Below are 19,719 nucleotides of genomic sequence, written 5' to 3'. Positions count from 1 at the left end.
ACTCGCTTTCGTCGCAAGTGCGAACGGGCCTTTATGCGCAATCTCCGCCCCACATAAAACAAGCTCTTGCTTGTCGCCTGAGCATACGGTTGATATCTGACTACGTTACACTGTGCTTGCCAGTGTATTTAAACGATGTCACTAGGTTTGAAACGTACGCGCTCGGCGTGCAGCTTTGTAAACGCAAGCGGTTTCACATACGCACGCTATTTTGCTGCTAATAGAGTTTTAGTACAGCGTTTGTGGCCTTTGCATACGCTAAACGCTAAATTTTTGCGTCCCGCTACGTGACACCGCGATGGGAGTTTTAGTAGAGCGTCTCATCAGTTTTGCGTAGCGACACACTAATGCATACGGCGCCATCTGTCAAATGTTTTCCGAAATGTCTCGCCGGCTGATCTGCTAGCGGAGTGCCGGAGTGTTTGGACATTTTACGACTATCCAAACAAGTGCAAACAAACGCTTTCCCGTCAGTGTTGAATGCAACACATGGGTGCAGCTTGTCAGAACACGGGTTCTCGCTGATCGAGTGCAGCGTTGGTTTGCTCTTCGCCTTCACGTTCATCGCCGCTGATAAAGCGATCCGATCCGGCGCGTTTTGTGCACGGGTTCTGTGTCGGTTGAAAATGTCTTTTTTCACATGCCGCCGGTAGTAGGAATTACAACCACCGCAAAATAACACCCGGCACCAGCGGGGCCACATCTGAGACCGCGCTTTTTGGATAAACAGTGCGCGGTGCACCAAAGGGAACGAGCGCACGATTCTCCCCACGCGGCTGCGAGTTCGCCGCCGGTACCAACTGCAGCCCTGCAGCTACGTACACCGCGAAAGGGCAAGGCCAGGCCGCACACATGCGGCCAGGTCATTCGTTCGCTTTTCCAGCCTGTGTCCATGGTGTCTACAGAGATGAAAAAGCCGAAAGAGCTGGCCCGTAGCAGACAGCAGTCTGTGGGAGCCCAATAGCGGAAGTACGTCACCGCTGAGGAGCGGAGCATCATGGGAGGGGAGGCCAACAGCGAAGAAACAGTTGAAAGGAGGAGGAAATACGGCGCGACGATAATTCGCGGTTTTTGATTTACGATTTCTCAGCTAATACTCATCGCTTTAACAAAATTCTTGCAGGAGGAGATTGCTAATACATTGCTTTATTTGGTTACATGTACATCCATGCATCGGCGGAAGGCATTTCAGGACCCCTTTAACGGTGTACTTGTAGTCGCTCAGTTTTCAAGCAACGTTTATTTGTCAGGTAAGTGACATTCAAGTGAACGCCTATGCTGGCGCTGAAACCGCGCAACAAGCGCACGCTCCTTTGCTATAAGCACTCTCTCCACCGCACTGCCTCTTGCAGTTATGGACCAGTGAGAACGGTTGTTGCCGATTGGCAGCCGTTGCAGGTGACGACGCCGGTGGAGCTCACGATCGGGATCGTGTCCAGGCCGCAGGCAAAATAGGCGTCAGGATTGAACACACCTGCGTAAAAAATTCGAGACGTTCCTTATTTCTCAATGAAGAAGCTTGACTGTGTTACCTAAATGTATGGATTTACTAAAATTATCAATCGCGAAACAGTTTTCGTCTACGTGTGCCACTTTTCACACAACACCGACACAACACCAACAACACCAACAAACACCGAAAACAGCACCGACAACAACATGGACGTCGTTGGCTCGTTGGAGAACACTGGCATCAAAATGCAACGATAGATACATTTTACTTGTACACGGGCCATAGAAAAGCGAGCAGCCTCCACTGTTGCGACCCCCTCTATATTTTATATTTTCATTGTTTTTAATCTTGCTTGGGTCCTCAACCCTGGGCACAATTCGCAGAGAGCCGCCTGAATGAAAGACGGATTCATTTTTGGTAAACAGTTGCGGTTTTTATTAAATATTCTAATATTTTGTGTCCAATTCTTCTGTTGAGAGGAGAAGGCGCCCGCGAAATATCGCAGACCCCAAAGAAAATACGCAAGCCGTGCCTGTAGCCCCTTTTTTTTCGACCAGTAGCGCCATGTCATCGCTGTCAATGCTATTCTATTATGTTTAGCCGTCTGTTCGCCATGCACTATATCTTACAACGCCACGGCATCCTAGCGGTGACGCGACTCAGAGACAAGCCTGACGACGGGCGCTAACAAAAGGGGCCGTGGTACGAGCACAGCGCCGCGGCACACAATGTTGCTGCCGACTCGAGGCTCGGCTTGAATTCCCCCTATGTGCTGGGGCAGTGTCGTTCTCGGTTTTCTCGCTTTATGTCCATGCCTCTACTGCGGATATTTTTCCGACATGACCCTATGCCCTTAATAAAATCTTCTTCCCGTAGTTCAAAAACTTTTGGGAAAAAACACTGGCGCTTCGTATCTTTCTCCGCTTTGGTCACTGTAATGACTACATCGCATCTACCTTCCAACACTGCCGATATCATTAGCGGTGCTGGACGTCTACTCCTTGCGCGTGTCGTTTCCTTTTAAATGCAGAGCATATCAGTAACTCACGATGTCACCCGCGTTGACGTCCGTAGTCGTAGTTCGCACCCCTCCCCCTACACTATATAAAAAAAATACTATCCGGCGCCAGGTTTCGATCCCTCGACCCTGCGGGCGGAACTCAATGTACATGGTGCTCTACCCACTGCGCCACAAAGCCGACACAGAATGGGAGGCTACGAACGCGCCTTATATTTAGGTGAAGAGAACTTTAGGGGCTCGCCTTGTCGTCGCAGCTCGCTCGCTGTAACGCTTCGATGTTAGGCGACTGCAGGAAGTAGGCGGTGCAGTGAGATAACGGACCGAAGTAGAGCCGTACGGCGTACGGCAACGGCGTCCCACACAGGCTTCGAAAACCAAGCGCTTTATATTATCGTATCCGTTCGAAACTCCTGAACCGCTGGCGTTTATGCTACGTCTCCCCGTTGTTTAGCGAAAAGAAAATTGCAGGTACATTTAAGCAAATATATTAACTAACCGGCAGGCTCTTGTGCGCTTAATTAGTAACGGTCGTTGGGTTAGGTTTTAACTATATTAAGCGGAAAAAGTGCCCGCAAGAAACGGTGCGTTCCAAACTGTGCAGTAAGGCGCGACGACTCATGCGATATGAAAGTAAGCAAAAAAAGAGCAGAACTCCCGCTCGCACTGTTTCAGGCAGGGGTCGCGCGAGCACTGCGAAGGCGGGAAATTTGAATTCCATTGGAAGGGCCTCCATTACATTTATCAAGAGAGGGGTGAGACAGCGCGGCGAACATTGTGATTGATGGTAGCTGTGAGCGGATAACGGCGCCACAGCCCATTATGGCGAATCACTGCTCTGCACTTCAGACAGCTTTGAAATGGAGTGGAACGGCTTTAATTTTATGCAACACCATCGATGAGGCACATAGTTCCGAAAAGCTGGTGCTTACTACAGCACCATTTCCCAGAACACCACCGTGAGGGTCACATATGAGTACTCACACTTCCTGCGGTATCTTCCGTAGCAGGGACAGGTCCCAATAGCGCAGTTGGTGCCAGTTGCCTCGTAGGCGCACACATTCAAGAAGGGGCACGTCTGTGAAAAAAGAACGCGAACGAGAACGCGCGGATAATGCTCCACCAGAGACCTTTGCATTATTTACTCTACTATTAATTCCAATGAAGACCAACTTCTCGGTGTAATGGATTTTAAGCTTATTAGAACTTGTGAAATAAATCCCATATGACTCTCAGCTCGTAAAAAATGCAAGGTATTTTCTTTCAGTGGTAAGCGCAACAACTGGAAACTCGCCCAAATCTCGCGCTAGGTATATAAATACTTTGGTGTTTAAATCGCACGCAAGGTCTCCTATCCGCATGTCACTGCTGTATGTGCAAAATCGCTGAAAATACGGGGGCACCTGCATTCCCCAGCTGCTATCTGCGCATCCAGGCCCGGTTAATCGGTAGGGCTTTGGAGATGGTCGGGGAGTATGGTATGCCGCCGGCTACAAGCGCAACCTGAATGGCATTGACCCGATTAAAGTTCTCTCTCACTTTCTCTCTCGCTCGCTCGATCACTCACTCTCGCTCTCTTTATACCTCTTTCACTCGCTGTCCCTCTTTAAACAGATGTTTATCTAACGCTGGCTATAATGTTCACACAATTTGTTGTGCGCACGACAAAGTTAAACCGATGTCACCGTTCGCGAGTCGCGGGTATCCGTGCCTATCTAACGATGGAATTTGGATGGATTTTTAACGTAATCAAAAAGGAAAGCACGCTATGCCCACGAATTAGATTGAATTGTGGTACTGTACTTCGCTATACCGCCACCTGCTACGGCTGCAGCAAATCGTTGCACCATTCACAACTGGAGCCGACGCTTCCAGTTTCTGAAAACGGCCGCGCGCATGCATATAGGGAACGAGAGCGGCCGCCAGGTATCAAGCAGGTAAGTGTTAGTACTTGTAAACCTGGCAGCGTTATTCCGTCCATTTGCATTCATAGGGACGCACATTCTCAAAGCCGATGGAAGCCGGCAGCCGGTTAAATAAAAAAAACCTGCTGGGCACTGTGTACAACCCTGCACAATACCTTTCCACTAGGTGTGTGCATGTGGTTGCGCCAAGATTCACGATGGAATGTTTTTAAAAAGATAAACATGAAGGACCAGCGGCATTCACTAACAAAATGTGTCGTCGTCAGCGAAGAGCAGACGATGCATGAGTGTGCTAGATTGTGAGAAAATGTCGTTCACGATCACTTCAATGACCTATCTTATGAGAGCGCGGGTAGAACATTGTTATGCATAGCGCAGTAATGGTTGCAGCGCAAAATGGCGACAACGATCGACTCAACCAAGCAAAGAAGGCTCGCTAAAGGCGGAAGTCAGCTTTGGAGAGGAGATCGACGATAAAGCAATCGTGGTTTAGGGGCTGTATATCCAGCCAAACTCCCACAGTATCCCCCTCACTGGCTCAGGGAGGCCGCATAAGTACATGTCATGTGCATAGCGATGGAAGGCACTGAAGTGATAACTCGAGTATTTCAAACATAAAGCCCTATGTTGTAAGACTTTTTCACTCTTGAGCGGTGAACAAAATTGTCGCCAAGAAATGTCGTATAGCTGGACGTTTAGCAAAGCCATTTGGATACTTCGTTGTAACGACAGGCCATCGACGCGAAATGAAATAAACCTTTTCATTGAAACCAAACGTAGCGGTTGGTTTATTACCTTTCTCTGCATTAAGGAGGACCCATAACTGAATCTGTGTTCTGCAGGTACACTTGTCAACTTAACGAGCCCTGGTTTTTAAGTTCTACATTTCGAATCCCTTGCGGGAGCTTCGGCTGCCACACGTCCTTTTAGAACAAGCTTTAGCTTCAATGGAGGATACAAAACATGCCACAGAAATTGTTTAGGAACTTACGAACAAGCCACATCTTGTGGCGGTATTTTCCAGGAGCAGGCCTGCAATAGTAAAAGCAAGACACGGGTTTAACGGGGCTGGATGAAAAATGATTTGGCGTTCCGGTATATTTACCGTAATAAAAAAAACAGCATCCCGAGATGCATTTGTCCACATTGTTTGAAGTTTTTATGTCGTTAGATGTTATCGTCCTTGTTATCGGCAGGACTAGTAATTTATCGTGATGTATGTTGCGATATATCAACAGCACCGAAACTCGGTGCTTTGAAGCACTGTGCACTGCATGAACTCTGAACTTGACCTATCGAGCCGCTATAAGTAGAGCTGTATTTTACACACTATTTCACCACTTTTCAGAAACGTTCAGGAGTGTTCGTTTAATGGGAACTTAGATGCAAGTTATCTTATCGAATACATTTCGTTTGGTACTTTCAACATTGCATTTAAAAATACATTTAGAACTTTCGCGCTTATAATAGAGAAACGATTAAACTGACCACAAAATTAGTAATCTAAAACATTTGTGCACCCCTTGGGAGCCTTTGTCAGGGAAATTTAAGACGCTTGTGAAGAAGCCCAAACGCAAATATTCACAAAATTTGTAGAACGCATCATGAATGTTTATTACGAACAGACATCCCTACCAAACGGGCCTGAAGTTGTAGTAGAAAGACGAGTAGGCTTGTTGGCTTGAAGTCGCACTCGTTACTTCAAACCTTTAGCCGTTATCGCTGGTGGGGCTCGCCTTTGAAAGGTAACGAGTTTAAATAATAAATTTGTTTCCTATAGAGATAAGACATTGAGTTATCGCTGCGGATGCCGCGATCATTGTCAGTTGCCGTATGGGCCATTGGCAACTGACAATGTTTGGCGTAGGTATTTTGTCCCTAAACAAGTAGTAATGGACTTATAGGGGCCATTGATAACGTCACAGATCAGGCCCTCCGCAAGAAACAAAAAACACAAACCGCCTCCTGCGATTGCATGTCTACTTCTGAAATTCATCCAAACCTGCACCTCCAATTAGACCTCAGCATCCCCGACCCTTGACTTTTCCTGTTCCCTTCAAGGAGGACAACGCATGATAAGTATAATCTCATCTACTGTTTAACTTATCCAAGCAAAACTTACTGCCGTTACTAAACGTCTTCCTCTTGCCCTAACGTGCCGTATATACGGACGACCTCACACTGTTGATTGGTCAGGGCTCCACTTGTCCACAGCAGGATTCACCCCAGACTGTCATCTAGATCATCCACAGGTACGTACAGGCTCAGGGCCCCGATGCATTACAAACAAATGTGTGCTCATTACACCATGTGCTCCTGACTACTAGAAACGCATTGATGCAATTCGAGGTCCTGAGCTCCTCTTCAACAACCACCCAAAACCCATTGTACATTCACTAAGTATACTCGGACTACGCATACCCGAAAACGGTAGTGGCTTTAGCACCGTCACCCAACTCTCTCAACTAGTCTGCAGTGTTTCCCATCGCTGGTTTGGTGTGGTGGTGGCGAGCATTTTGGAGCCCGAAAGCTTTCGCAGCAACGTCACCTTCAACGTACCTGCATGGGGCTGCGGTGGCAAACGCTTAGGTTAGGACACTCCACCACCACACGACTTTGGGGTCGACATATTGCCTTACATCAAGCAGCACATCACCGTAGCTTTTATGCCCCGTCATGTGCTTAAAGGATAGAACATCGCCCGCCAAGCCACTCGTCCAGGCGTGTTGCAGACGACCCTTACTTCACCCCTGGCTGCACGGACGCCTGCCACTGCTGTACCAACTGAGCATTCGCTATCGAAATAGTTGATCACAGCTGGCTACCGCTCCCGACGGCCTCTGTGAGCACTACCACGTACAGAAGGACTACCGAAGCAGGCACAAAGAAGCCCTACATTGCGTCACTCTACTCACACTCTAAAGAAGCCTGCCACGGATATTTACACGACCACATTACACTCACAGCCCCCGGTTTCCTTCAGGCTCAGCCCAACCTGCTCGACATCCTCCTCATTTGGGCACCCAGCCACGCTGACCACCCTGGAAACGATGCCGCCCAGGCCGCTGCACAGCAGGCCCAAACCAGCGCTACCGCCCCTGTGCCTACGTCAGGCCGTCTTCTACTGGCAGCCTCCTCTCCAAGGCACCCATATAGGCTTCTTTATTCTTCTCACCCACAACCACTTCAGCCAACGCAGTCATCCTTCCTAACACCCGAACCTCTCTCAGCATGACAGCACTACCCTCTGAAGCCTAAAAACTCAAGCCCTGTCCTTATACTACATAAAAAAATCTACCGTCCCCAATACCACAGTATCTTCGCGTACTAATACTCCCTGGCACCCTATACCACTTGGTACGCATGTGCCAGAAATTCTCTACGTCATCATCCACACCAAACTTCAGCTGCAAACTAGGGATGTATCTGCTGACCAGCTAGGAGCTTGTGGCGCAACTAACCGTCGTCGCTACAGCCCGGTGGACGAACCACGACCACTGGCTGCCGGACGACTGAGGATGCCCCTTCAGAGTTGGTGCCCTGGTCATCTACAACCAAGTTCTCGCTTTAATTAAATGCCTACGCGCTCACTCTGCACCCTTCCCTACTCACTCTGCACCCTTCACTCATCCTTCCCTAAGACGGAATGCGATATTGTGAGACAGAGGTAATGTACTTAGGGGAAGGAATTATAAACATCGGAAATAAATAAACGCAGTGTCCACTGTGCCGTCCTCAGCGTTGCAGCCAAGGCGAATGTGCTGTCTAACGACGTTCGAATATTTAAAATTACGCTGCCACAGGGCGCAGCGCTTGGCATTGTGGCGTAAAGTTTCCGTCTAAGCTTCCAGATACCCAGCCGGGTAGTGCGGGTCCCGTGTGGGCCAGTTTTGGTTTTTGCTATGAAATAAATTTTAATCGGAATGGCCTGGGCTAGTTCTTGGTCTTTTAAATTATTGGTTTTTGTTCCTTAGGTTTTGTTTTGTTAGGTTACGTTTGATTACGTGACCTTACGTTAGGGAGAGCAAAAAGGTGGAATACGAGGCAGTTCTTTTTTTACGAAACGCCGGTGAACGTCGCTTCAGTACTGTGCTTGTACTTCCTTGGGACGTCACTTTAGACACTAGACACAGCCATACCGCAATATCAAGTTGCTTGCACGGACTTGAATATATTGTCACTTACATTCGAAGGGGTCCGAAGGACACTTCTTCGCTCGGCACTGGTATCCGCCGGTACACTGGAGAAATAAAGCGGCGAGGCGAAAACAGAGCGGTTGATTTGAATTAAACTGCACTGGATGTTGCTTCCAGCAACAACCCTGTGCACAGTTGTATAAGGAGTGGGGAAAAAAGGGCAGGTCAAGGGTCAAATTTGACCAGTGTAAATATGTAACCAAAATAACAGTAGCATGAAGTGATGTAATGAGTGACAGAATAATATCTACGCGATGCATTCGCGTTCATGGCGATTCTGGCCACCGCAGTGACGTCCGGTTCTGCAGAGCGCGCGCCGTTCATGCCGTCGCCATTTATTACGTGCGAGATAGGTAGCGGGTTCGACCCCGGCTGCAGTTGCTGCATTTCTGAAGGGGGCGTGACGTGAAAACGCCTGTGTGTGAAGATTAGCGCACGTTAAAGATCTCCAGGTGGTCGGAATTAACCGGCACCAGTCCACCACGGAGCGCCTCAAAGACAAGGAGTACCTTCGCAGTGTTAACTCCCATAATCAATCAATCTTGAGTAAGATATTCTAATAAAAATTGTTTTGGTCATAATTTTCATGAAAAAGTGTGTGTTCAGGTTGAGATAAATACATTTCCCATAGACCTAAAACTGCTCCTATTCTGCGACCGAGGCAGGTCCTCTCCAGGAAACTGCTCCTAAGACTCAGGAAAGCAATCCAGTTACACGAATCATTGACTCTGCCAATCAATAATTACAAGTAACCCCTCTGGTCAGGCTGTAAATATTTTTCTAAAATGGCGTCTTCTTCTCCGAAACCCTTTCTCATAGAGCACTTCTTCCCCCTCCTATGAGGACTGTTGCTGCCGCAAATGTGCAGTGAATGTTATTAAGAAGACGCTCGCCAATACTGCACCCATCATCCGCACCATATCTAAACTGTTGCACCAAAGGGGGGGGGGGACTTGCCCGCGCCGTTGCCAACAGAGTTCAGCATACTCTACAATTGAATGGCATAACTGCACTTGCGTTGTGGCCCATTCGCAGAACACTGTTTTGCCCTCACAGATGCAGTTCCTCAAGGTTCTCTAGAATAGCTCCAGGAATATCCAGTGCAATCGAACCCACCCTTTTCTGATGATCTATACTGCCGGGCGGTGGCCTCGTCAGGAGACCACATGCATGTATTTATTTCCGAAATAAATTGAAAAATTTAAAATCAGATCTTCACACTCCATCACCCCATTATGGGCTAGGCAAGGTTTTCCTTCAGAGCCGTCTTACGTGTGCGGCGTGAGCAGTGTGTGCATGCACCTTGGAAGAGCGAACGGGACATCCGCCCTTTGTAGCTTGTACTCCGGTTTCCCCTTAACTCCTACGGCCTTCTCTTTGCGAGTACTAGTCGCGCTATTATTACTACAACTAGTGCTCTTGAAAGCTCTAGATAAGGTTCCTCAATGCCTTCGTCTCAATGTTTTCATTACGGCAGCTGTTAACCATACACTTTTTCATAATCGATAGATGTCCCGTGAAGCGGTTATTATGCTCAGTGGGTCTCGGTTGCCTCGTTGAAAGGGGAGGTTAGTTCAAGAACTGCCGCCCCGAAGTCCAACCTGTTTTCTAGGGTGGTGGAAGTACAGGATGTCCCCTATGCGGTTTGTAATACCTAGATAAACAACTTGTATACAACGAAGGTTAGGGGGTTTGGACTACTGATTGCGAACTACTGTACCCTGATATCTAAAACACACCAGCGCCGCCATCGACATTATCGTGAAGTTCCAATTCCGGCGGGGCGGTAATAAATAAAACAGTCATGTTTACATTGCATTGTCGATCGTTTGACCTACGAGTTTACTATAATCAATTTGACGAAATTAAGGCAGTCTTTCGAAGGACCGCACAAGTATCAGACAATACGAAGAGCGTTCGCTGCAAGCGCTCTTGTTAAGGGCTTCAGCTTTCAGGCTAACACCGCATTCCACAAAAACATCGTGCCTACGACTCCTCCTTGTAGTACTACGAAGCTCATAAATAATATGTCGCCCCGAAGGATAAATTTCCCTGTTCCAGTAAGATATCGCACATCAGTTTGTCACCAGGCAATATGACAGCTATGTCACAGGTGACCACAAACAGGACTCCAGCATTCTGCGTATTACGTTTGTCCCTTGGAGGGGAGGGAAGATTGGGTTTTTATGTCGTGATAGTGCTGCTGCTGCTTTGGCAAGGAGTATGGGGTTACGTGAATTCTCGTACAGATTCAGACAGAGATTCTTGGGAATACTAACAACCTTCACAAGGTCATTGTGAAGTGTGAACATGAATTGTTGTTCACCAGCAGAGTCGTCTAAGTCTCGGTTCTGGTTCTACGAGGACTGTGAAAATAAACGTATTGATGCATAGGATCTCTTTTGCATCTAGTCCTGCAGGAGGACTCCACAATTATTTTTTTTGCGCTTCTGTTTCCCCTCTTGGTAGCTATATGTGGTAAAAAATACTGCATAATGACAGCCAAACCACACTGCGAATGCTGGGGTGGGGGGGGGGGGGGGGCAACGCAGCTTAGGGAAGTCCTTCCCACTCAGGATGGGCCCATAATATGTTCGCCCAACTGTGTAGTGTGTCATTCCTGTCTCCCGTCCTCTCCATGCTGTATGGTATGCAGTGAATTATTCCCTCAAAGAGGCGCCGTTGATTCGCTTCGAATTGAACATAGCTGAATACGGCCACAGCACTCTTTGTCGGTATGCCATGCGAACTTCTCGCATGAAGGCTACGGTGGTAATTAGAGTGCCTCATTAGTTAACTGGCCAATTATCTGAACCGTAAAAGACGACGACGCGGTGGGCATGATTGCTTTGTGTCCTTAATGCCCAATCTTCGGCGAAGAGAACGGCGATTAGAACTAACAGAATATGCGGATCAAAGAGATGCATCCAGAGACCAGGAGGTTCGGTGAGAAGTGTGGTATACTTTGCATTACCTCCTGATAGTTGTGACGTTCCCTGTTTTGGACAGCGGCAATTAAGGAAGTTAGGGTCTAGCTTTTCGGCGAATGACAGTCATACGAATTACGGCAGAAACAATGAATACTTTGTGCCTGTTACCCAACTAAGCCTTCAAACGATCTGCGTGATCCCCTGCCAACGTTGAGCATAGCTACGCTGGGATGTTTCACACAATAGGATACTTACAGAGCAAACGGGACCGAGCGTTCCGGTACCTGCACAGTAAATGCGAAATTGTATACATCTGCGGCAAAGTAAAATTAGCTTTCGTAACCAAAGCGTGGTAAAGTACTGTAATTTAACACAGTTCCTAACAGGAACTCACCTGTTAACATTCCTATGGCATTTACTACTTCCCTAACCACGTACTTAAACACCATCGTGCACCAATACAAAAAGCTTTATAAATATATATCAATGCTCACAACGGCCTAGTTTGCTCATTTTAGCGATATATCACTTCAGTACTAAAATAAAAAATAAACATCTTGCCTGCTAGACAGCTAGCGCAATCTACTAAAAGCTGGATAAAACAAAATGCGAAACAAAATGCGATAAAACAAAATGCCCACGCGGACGTTAGCGACACCGCCCGCTTTCCCGTCCTAGGGGCCATTTTTAACCTTGCACTGAACAACAATGGACAGCATGTTTTGGCCGCTGCCAATGCTACATCAGGTAGCATTGCTTTCAGGCGCCAGAAAACCTTTTTCGAGTTCCGCAGTTCAGCCTCTGTAGCCGTGTGCAATTTCCCTCTGAGCAGCATCAATACCGCTACGCCTTGTAAGTCAAGTAGAACACGTCAAGTAGAACACGTGGGGCTATTTCATACAAAATAGAACTCAATTATTTCTCGGGAACCAAATTAGCTCACTGCGTTTTATGCCATCCGGGACACATGGGTGCACCTGACTGTGATAGGTAAAACTAGTGCAAGCAAAACACTGCAAAGCACCGCAAGACTGTTAGCACCTCGCGGCGTTTTGTTCTTTTTATTCGTTTGGTGGTGGTGGGGGGGGGGGGGGGGGGGTAGAGAGAATTGGTGGTAACGAAGACAAGGTTATTAAGCCATCCACTGGCTGCTTCGTCACGTGAGCTGCCGTTGTACCCAAGCATAGGGCGACATAACTAGGATAGCGTGGCGCGCGTCAGTTTGCAAGCGAAATTTATTGGTGTGTCTATCTAGCACAACGCGTATCTAACACCTTTTGGAGACGGATATGAATGCACAGACTGATTTTTAGAGATGTAAAGGGTAACGAATGTTTACAGAATACCTGCTCATTCAGTCATTGAATCATGGGAAGTTAATCGGCATGAAGGAACGCAGCTGACCTTCCCCACCAATACATTTTTAATAGGGGTGCACTGCACGTTTTTTTTTCAAATCAGGCGCCACATTTGCCCCCACCATTTTCTTGCTGCCTTCGCTATCTCGGGTACGACGCCATCACCGCAGCCAAACCTCAGTAGCGGCCGCCAGAATGCTCGCGCACTGAAAGAATAGTTGAGAGCTAGGAATACCGATTTAAAAAAGTGCTATACCCCGGTACAAGCTAGGAACGGCATTTGCTGAGAAGAACAGTATGAGAGGTGAGCGGGAAAGGGAAGGGAGGCATTTACTTGGCAGGGGCGCCAGTCGACTATACGCCTTGCGTTGACATTTGCAACTAAAGGAGCACATACGCGGCAATTTTTGTTCCCCGCGCACTCGCGTTTTCCGCATGGGAAATTAATTAGCTGGTGGCGGCATACAGTAACAGCACGAGGCGTCGAGGCGTCATTGATAGCGCTTTTTGCGGGATACTAGAAAAAAGAGGCTCATCTATTCAGTGGGTTCTCTCTTCCTGGATATTGCGAAGCTGCCTCATTTTTCCTGAGAACTACCGAAGTTCTTCACGTACGCCGGCCGGAGTGTCGCAGGCGTTTGCGCACTGTGTGTCTCGAATTGCACTACACAGCGGCGCGGAGCGGTTTCGGCAAGGTTTATCCCAACGGAAAACCGGATCCAAAGACCGACATGTCTTTGTCACTTAACGCGTGCTTCGCGTCACGCGAGGAGCAGCCGGCGGAGGGGCAACTTCCGTTGAGTTTCCTAAGTTGTACCCAAGCATAGTCAATATCTGCCTTGCGTAATTTAATCACGACGCCCGAGAAACAGACAGAAATATTAGTCGCAACAGCGAGTACGATTTACCTAGAAAAAAAATGACGCCGTTACATGAGAACTGTTGGGTACAACTTTAGCAATTTCCTCATATACAGTGATATGCTCATTGAAATTTCAAGATGTCCCGACACTGGAAAATACGCTTCCACACTTGAACAGCGTTTTTTCAAAAGGTATCTAGCAGCCAAACAGATTTTTGATGGAAGAGAGAGTTTTATGGCCCATCGGCAGTGTCATATTTAAGGTGTAAGGAACCCAGCAGCACAATGATGTTTCCCCCTTTGTCTCTTCACTATGGGAGTGATCTTCTAACAAAGGCGTGTTTTTTATGCCCAACCGTTGCGTTGAAAATACAGCTGTATATGACTATGCTTCTAAAACGAGGATGCCACTGCTCATGTTTGAAGAAATCTGTTTCGAGAGCACGCGGTATGTGGCCTAAAAATGACTGTCAAAATTATGGAAACAATAATAAACCACCATCCTCTCCAGATTTTCTTATTTTAAATTGTGCTCTTATCACCGAAAATAAGCGTTCCAATCTTTTGGTGCTACAGGGCAAGGATTAATTCTGTAGAGTTCTGTGCAGTCAATGCTGCGCTGTAACGCGAATAACGATCTCAAACTGAACCGAAAGCGAATCGTGAGGCGGAATTCCCGTCATATAGGCGGATATATTGAAAATAGGAAATTAAAATAGGGATGTATAGGCTTTTGAAGGCATTGAGGCATGAAAGCCAAAATAGGCATTTACAGGCGCGATAAAAACACCGTAAAAATCTGTCTTAACCTCGAATTCGTGCTAATATATCATAATGGCGGGATAGGACCGCAAGGAACACTCTAGGAATTTGCCTGAATTCCGTTCTCTAGTTGTCACCTTCAGGGTGCATTCGTTGTGTATTCTTCCTTTCAGTGATACTGGCAGCTTACATTTAAATATTTGGTGGTGCTTGGCGAGTGCACCCAACATAGTAAAAATTATCACTCAATCAAGCAATCAAAAAATCCCCAGTCTACAAAACACACATTCTACAAATCAAGTAATCTATCGCGCCCACAAGAAATCAAAGAATCAGTGAGTCACTCCTTTAGTCAAGCAAGAACTTACATTTCTTGGACGTGGCACACTTTTGCCCTTTTGCGTAGTTGTAGTACGTGATGCATAGTTCCCCAAAGCCAGTGCACTGCGAGTTCTGCATACGTGAACAGAAAGCGGGTTTACAACAAGTTTAGCTCTTCGCATTTGTGAGACAATAACTGCACGGTGGCTTTACCTGGCTGCTGACAAAGAATGTCTTCTATTTCGGCGAAGATGCAATGTGTTTGACCATCAGTTTTGGCGCTCTGACAAACGGGTTGTTTACACCAACACCATATCCACGTTGACTTTTGCTGCTTATTATCGTTGATTCAAAGCTTATTACTTTGGGCTTTTGCAGCTTTAAGGAAACTCATTTCACGCGGATGTTGTCAGAGGATACAGCCTACGTACTAATTCGAGTGAGATTATTCTGCCAGGCTCTAAAGGCAGAACATATCAGTCATAAGTGTACGGCAAGTAATGATTGTCCAGGAGTAACCCGAAACTTCTCGATCGTTTTGCAGACTATGTGTTTTGGGTTGATATTTTTAAGGGCCCACCTTTCTGTAAGCTTGTTGTGGCTTTTATGCAATTGTTTATCTAGTTCCTAAACTGTTTTTTTTGTATTTATATGTTCGGCATTCTGTGTTCCCTCGGCACCATTGGCTCTACTTTTTTACTCAGCTTTGTCATTGAGTTTTCTTTGTTAAATTTTATTTCCTGTCTTTTTTTACATTTAAGTTTTGTGTGCTCTTTCATTGTTTCCATAACCTCCAATATTTACTCCATTTTATTGCAACCATCCCCATCTGGCGTATCAAGCGCTGCCGTTAGTACAATGGACATTTCCAGTTAACATAAAAAGGTCGTTCCCTCTCGGCTCTACAACGTTCGTATATTGAGCGATATTGCAGGGGTATCAGGGGGGTGATCTTCCCTGATAGCCGCCTGCACACATGCTTAAAAAGACAAAACTATTGTCATTTAGACAATCTTAGGCGATGGCATGAATGCTTTTATGACTGTTTTCTCATCGCCCCGCTTCACTCTTCTAATTTTCTTGGTAGTCTACATACAGCACACATACATGGTAATCTACTTACGTGCGCTGAATGGGAAGGCATTGTGGCTTTCCCTGATGACACTTAAGAGGTATAAATCATGATTACGTCATGCGAGTTTCATGGAGCTACCAGAATACAGTTTCGTCTTCTCAGGTCAGAGTTCTGAATGGCCCCTTAACCTGGTCACATGCCAACATAGGAGATTACCATTGGCAATGACGGCTGCCTGCAGAACTTGACGGCCGATTCGCCAAATTTACGTATGCCTGTGACATCAACATACCTTTTCAGGTTCCCACATACCCACTGAGAAGAAGATCGAGCCGTGAAGCTTAAAGGTGCCATGGCAGGATCACGACCGAATGACAAGTTCTCGTGGGTATATTTTTCTTGCATCCAAACCACGTAGGCATACCTAGTAAGTGTCTCAGTAATAAGTATTCCCCGCATATTTCGGTAGTTGACATAAGGTATGCGAATGTACTGTACTTGTCAATACCGCCTATACTCCGCTCATCATCAACAAGGGGATCTCTCCTCACCCCCTTCAGATGTTCATCCTTACATCTATTATCCGAGCAGACTTCAAACATAACTTCAGGGACTCTCTTCATTTCTCGAAGTATCGCTCAGAACTTAAAAGGTCCCCCCATGTGTCACCAATTAAATGCGATTATACGCATCAATTGACAAACCGTTACTGCATAATTAACGACTTTTTTGTACTAAGTATAGCCTGGCAACGGGTCGTTTACTTCGCCTGACCCGTCCCTTACAGAACGACTGGCTCCATTTTTTCCTGAATTACTTTCGTTGCATACGTCTTTGACTTTTCCTTCAAAGTTAGGTCTACTACCTATTTGCTGAAGGCGAGATGTTTCGAAAACTAACTCCTCGTGTCTCTTCGTTTTTCTGGTGCACAGCTTCGATGTTGCTTATTATTTTCAATTGGCGACCTCCTTTTCGGAACGATCGTTTAGGGCACAGCCCTTCATCGTTCATCGGCCGTCCCTGGGCTGAGCCGCGTTGTCGGAGTAACCGAGCGAACGATGGCAAGACCGACCAGCGAAAGAAAAAGCGAACGATGAAAGACAGCAAAGGAGGGGAGTGTCGCGAAATGGGGAGGGGAGGGCGGTTTGCCGTAACGGCGCAAGTCAGCGCTCTCCGAAAGTGTGCGGGGGGGGATGGGAGAGGGCAGCATGCTGTGCACGCACGAAGCGCTCGACGACGCGACGCTTGGCGAAAACGTGAGGGGGGCGTGCGCGTGACTATGATGTGCGTTCGCTTAAGACGCAGTTCGCGATCCCTTCCTGAGACGCACTTCGCGCCGCCGACACTGAGGCTCATCATCGTTCCCGTCGAGAGAACCCACGAGGGAGTTTTGCTTCAGCGCACTGCTGCTGCGCCCAAATATCGCAATAGGAAGTATCGTAATCTCCAGCAATCTTTTTATCTTTATTTGTCTGGTGTGAAAATTAGTTCATTTATTCGCCTGTGGAAATACGTTGCAGCGAGCAGGACGGTGCCCAAGCCAACGAGGTATATCTGTATCTGTCAGAACTGGTCAATGAAATACTACGTACCGTCGTACAGGCAGCTGCTGCAGCCCCATTGTGCGATACCAGCACTCCTGTAAGTAGGCAACAATGCAATCAATGAAGTAAAATCACAGTGCTCACGGGATTCATACGGTGACACTAATTTCAATTACTGGCCACGAGACAATTTCGGCAAGCGCTCACTAATGCGGTCAGAACTTACCACGGAGGGGAAAGTGACACGGCGAGGGATATAAAGCCACACTTCAACAGACCGTTTTCAGTTCGTTTTTAGAGCATTTATATTACCGCAGGGCGTAGACGAGGGGTGTGATAAGATAATAATTGTAAAATTAGTTCGTGAACATGATAATCCATTCCGAGATAGCTGCGCTACAGGTGCAATCCAGAACAGTATATTAACGTGTTCATTTGTCGTGCTGCGACACTAAACAGAACGAAAACATCCAAGCCAGCCTTCTTTACGAACCGAATACGTAGAATGGAGGCAAGAACATTTGACAGTAAAACATCACGAATCTTGTATCAATTTCAGCGCTGCTTCAGTTTTAACCTAGGTCATTTGCATCCAAATCCACGACTGTACTTCTAGACTACTGAAGCCTAACACCGGGGTTTTCTTGGCAGTTACTCAATCCAACAAAAACAGTGTTCTCCGCGAACCATTTGGTGACTCTGGATCCGCACAGGCCGTGGCGGGGATCTACATACACTGGAATAGAATCTCGCTAAATGAACATGAAAAGGTTGCTTGTTCTTCCCTATTGTAGCAGCTGATGGAGAGCTAAATTGTACAGCCAAATAACACCGCAAACTAGAAGAACTTTTATTGTGAAGTTAATCATAGGCCACTTACCCAATTATGAGAGCTCACCTTTGGAATATTAAGTATACGCCGGTACTCGGGAGGCTACAAGCGATGTTTCTTAGACTCATACCCACAAAAATGCAAATGGCGCCCAGGCAAAGCTAACCTACAACATAAATGGGCATCTCCACAGAAACCTCATCCACGTACTCGCTGATTAGGGATCAGGACAGTAGATTAGCTGGAGGCGGCATTGCTCAGCTGTCAGCCCGGCTCACAGCAATCCATCGAACTGCCGGAGAATCTCTAGAGCGGCTCCAGAGGCAGGTAACTTGGAGGGCAGGTGACTTGTCCCTCTGGTCCCCTTCCGTCTACCAGCGAAGACCCAAATAAAGCTCCTTCCCTCTCTTCTCTCCGGAATGGCAGCATTCGTTAAATGTAAACGTAATTAACGGAATTTTAGACAGTGTTCTTCCTCTTCGTTTCGATCCAAGTGCTATCTCGAGCTCTGCGATGTTCTATTGCGAGGTACCAATTAAAGCAGAAAAAATTAAAACAAAGTATTTACGTTCTATTTCGAACGATGCCGTTCTACCAACGGTCGCGCACACTGTTAAAAGAGAAACACACCTTTGCACTGTGTAAAATCACATTACACGTTAAGCGTTAACGTGATTACCTAACGCCTCTTTTATTGAAGCCTGGCATCACGGATGACCAGTATTTCTCCCTGAGTTGATGAGACTTACTAACCGGAACATCTAAGAAGCCCTCTGTACTAATGGCAGTGCCCCGTAAAGCGAAGGTGGGCAGTGGGAGTTTTTGAGAAGAAAAATTTGGCATACACCTGAAAAGCAGTCGTACGGCTACAAAAGAAAGCTTTCAGAAAAGCTTTCAGAAACTTTGTAGTCTTGAAGTTATACTGGTGACAGTTGAAGAAAATTTGGCCTTGTCCTGCCACAGCAACGTGCTGTGGCAGGATAAGGCCAAAGGACAAGGCAGGACAAGGCTAAATCATTGGTGATTTAGCATGCAATTTTCGAAGCTTGTTGCAATAACGTAAGCTGAGTCTATATCAGCGAAACAACGTGAAGAAACTTACCGAGAATGAAAACAACAATCGGCACCATAGCGTTCGCCATCATCGGGAAGGAAGACTTGCAGCTTCCGGTCCTAGGGAAAAACTGTGTCTTCTTTGAAAGCACCGCTAATTTATACGCAAAATGTGTTGACGGATCTGCATAGAATGTCCATAAAAACGGAAACTGCGCACTTTTCTAATTCGGGTTGCCACGTGCCTACTTTTAGGCATGAAAACAGACCAGTGTCTTTATTTAACCGCACGGGTTGGAATATGCACACTGCGAACGGCCATTTTTTTTTGTTGCTGGTATTTTTGGAAATTTCTTTCTAAGTTTATCGTGTTTCACGGGGAATATTTTT

At 46.8% G+C, this 19,719-nt stretch overlaps 1 protein-coding gene across 1 annotated transcript; it reads right to left on the bottom strand.

The window, feature by feature from the left end:
* Positions 1–946: 946 nt before the first annotated feature.
* Positions 947–19,406, bottom strand: LOC144148431 (uncharacterized). The gene is made up of 8 exons (XM_077679964.1): positions 19,379–19,406; positions 17,493–17,539; positions 14,873–14,957; positions 11,778–11,806; positions 8,582–8,636; positions 5,388–5,428; positions 3,456–3,549; positions 947–1,474 (listed from the first exon to the last, which is right to left on the bottom strand). The coding sequence occupies exons 1-8, from the start codon at positions 19,404–19,406 to the stop codon at positions 1,353–1,355; spliced, it is 501 nt and encodes a 166-aa protein (XP_077536090.1). The 3' UTR covers positions 947–1,352.
* Positions 19,407–19,719: the final 313 nt, after the last annotated feature.

The sequence above is a fragment of the Haemaphysalis longicornis genome, unplaced genomic scaffold (genome assembly GCF_048455015.1).
Source record: "Haemaphysalis longicornis isolate Haplotype H1 unplaced genomic scaffold, Haemaphysalis longicornis Haplotype H1 scaffold_8, whole genome shotgun sequence".
Taxonomy (NCBI): Eukaryota; Metazoa; Arthropoda; class Arachnida; order Ixodida; family Ixodidae; genus Haemaphysalis; species Haemaphysalis longicornis.
The sequence above is the reverse complement of the archived record's forward strand: the minus strand, read 5'-3'. Positions and strand labels throughout refer to the sequence as shown.

What these genes read in the sequence shown, in the direction of transcription:
- LOC144148431 (XM_077679964.1), bottom strand. Translation starts at nt 19,406, where the DNA reads ATGGTGCCGATTGTTGTTTTCATTCTCG. An exon ending in GATTGTTGTTTTCATTCTCG is followed by an intron (nt 17,540 to 19,378) that starts GTAAGTTTCTTC and finishes GCCTACTTACAG; the next exon opens with GAGTGCTGGTATCGCACAAT. An exon ending in TCCTTCGGACCCCTTCGAAT is followed by an intron (nt 5,429 to 8,581) that starts GTAAGTGACAAT and finishes TTACTATTGCAG; the next exon opens with GCCTGCTCCTGGAAAATACC.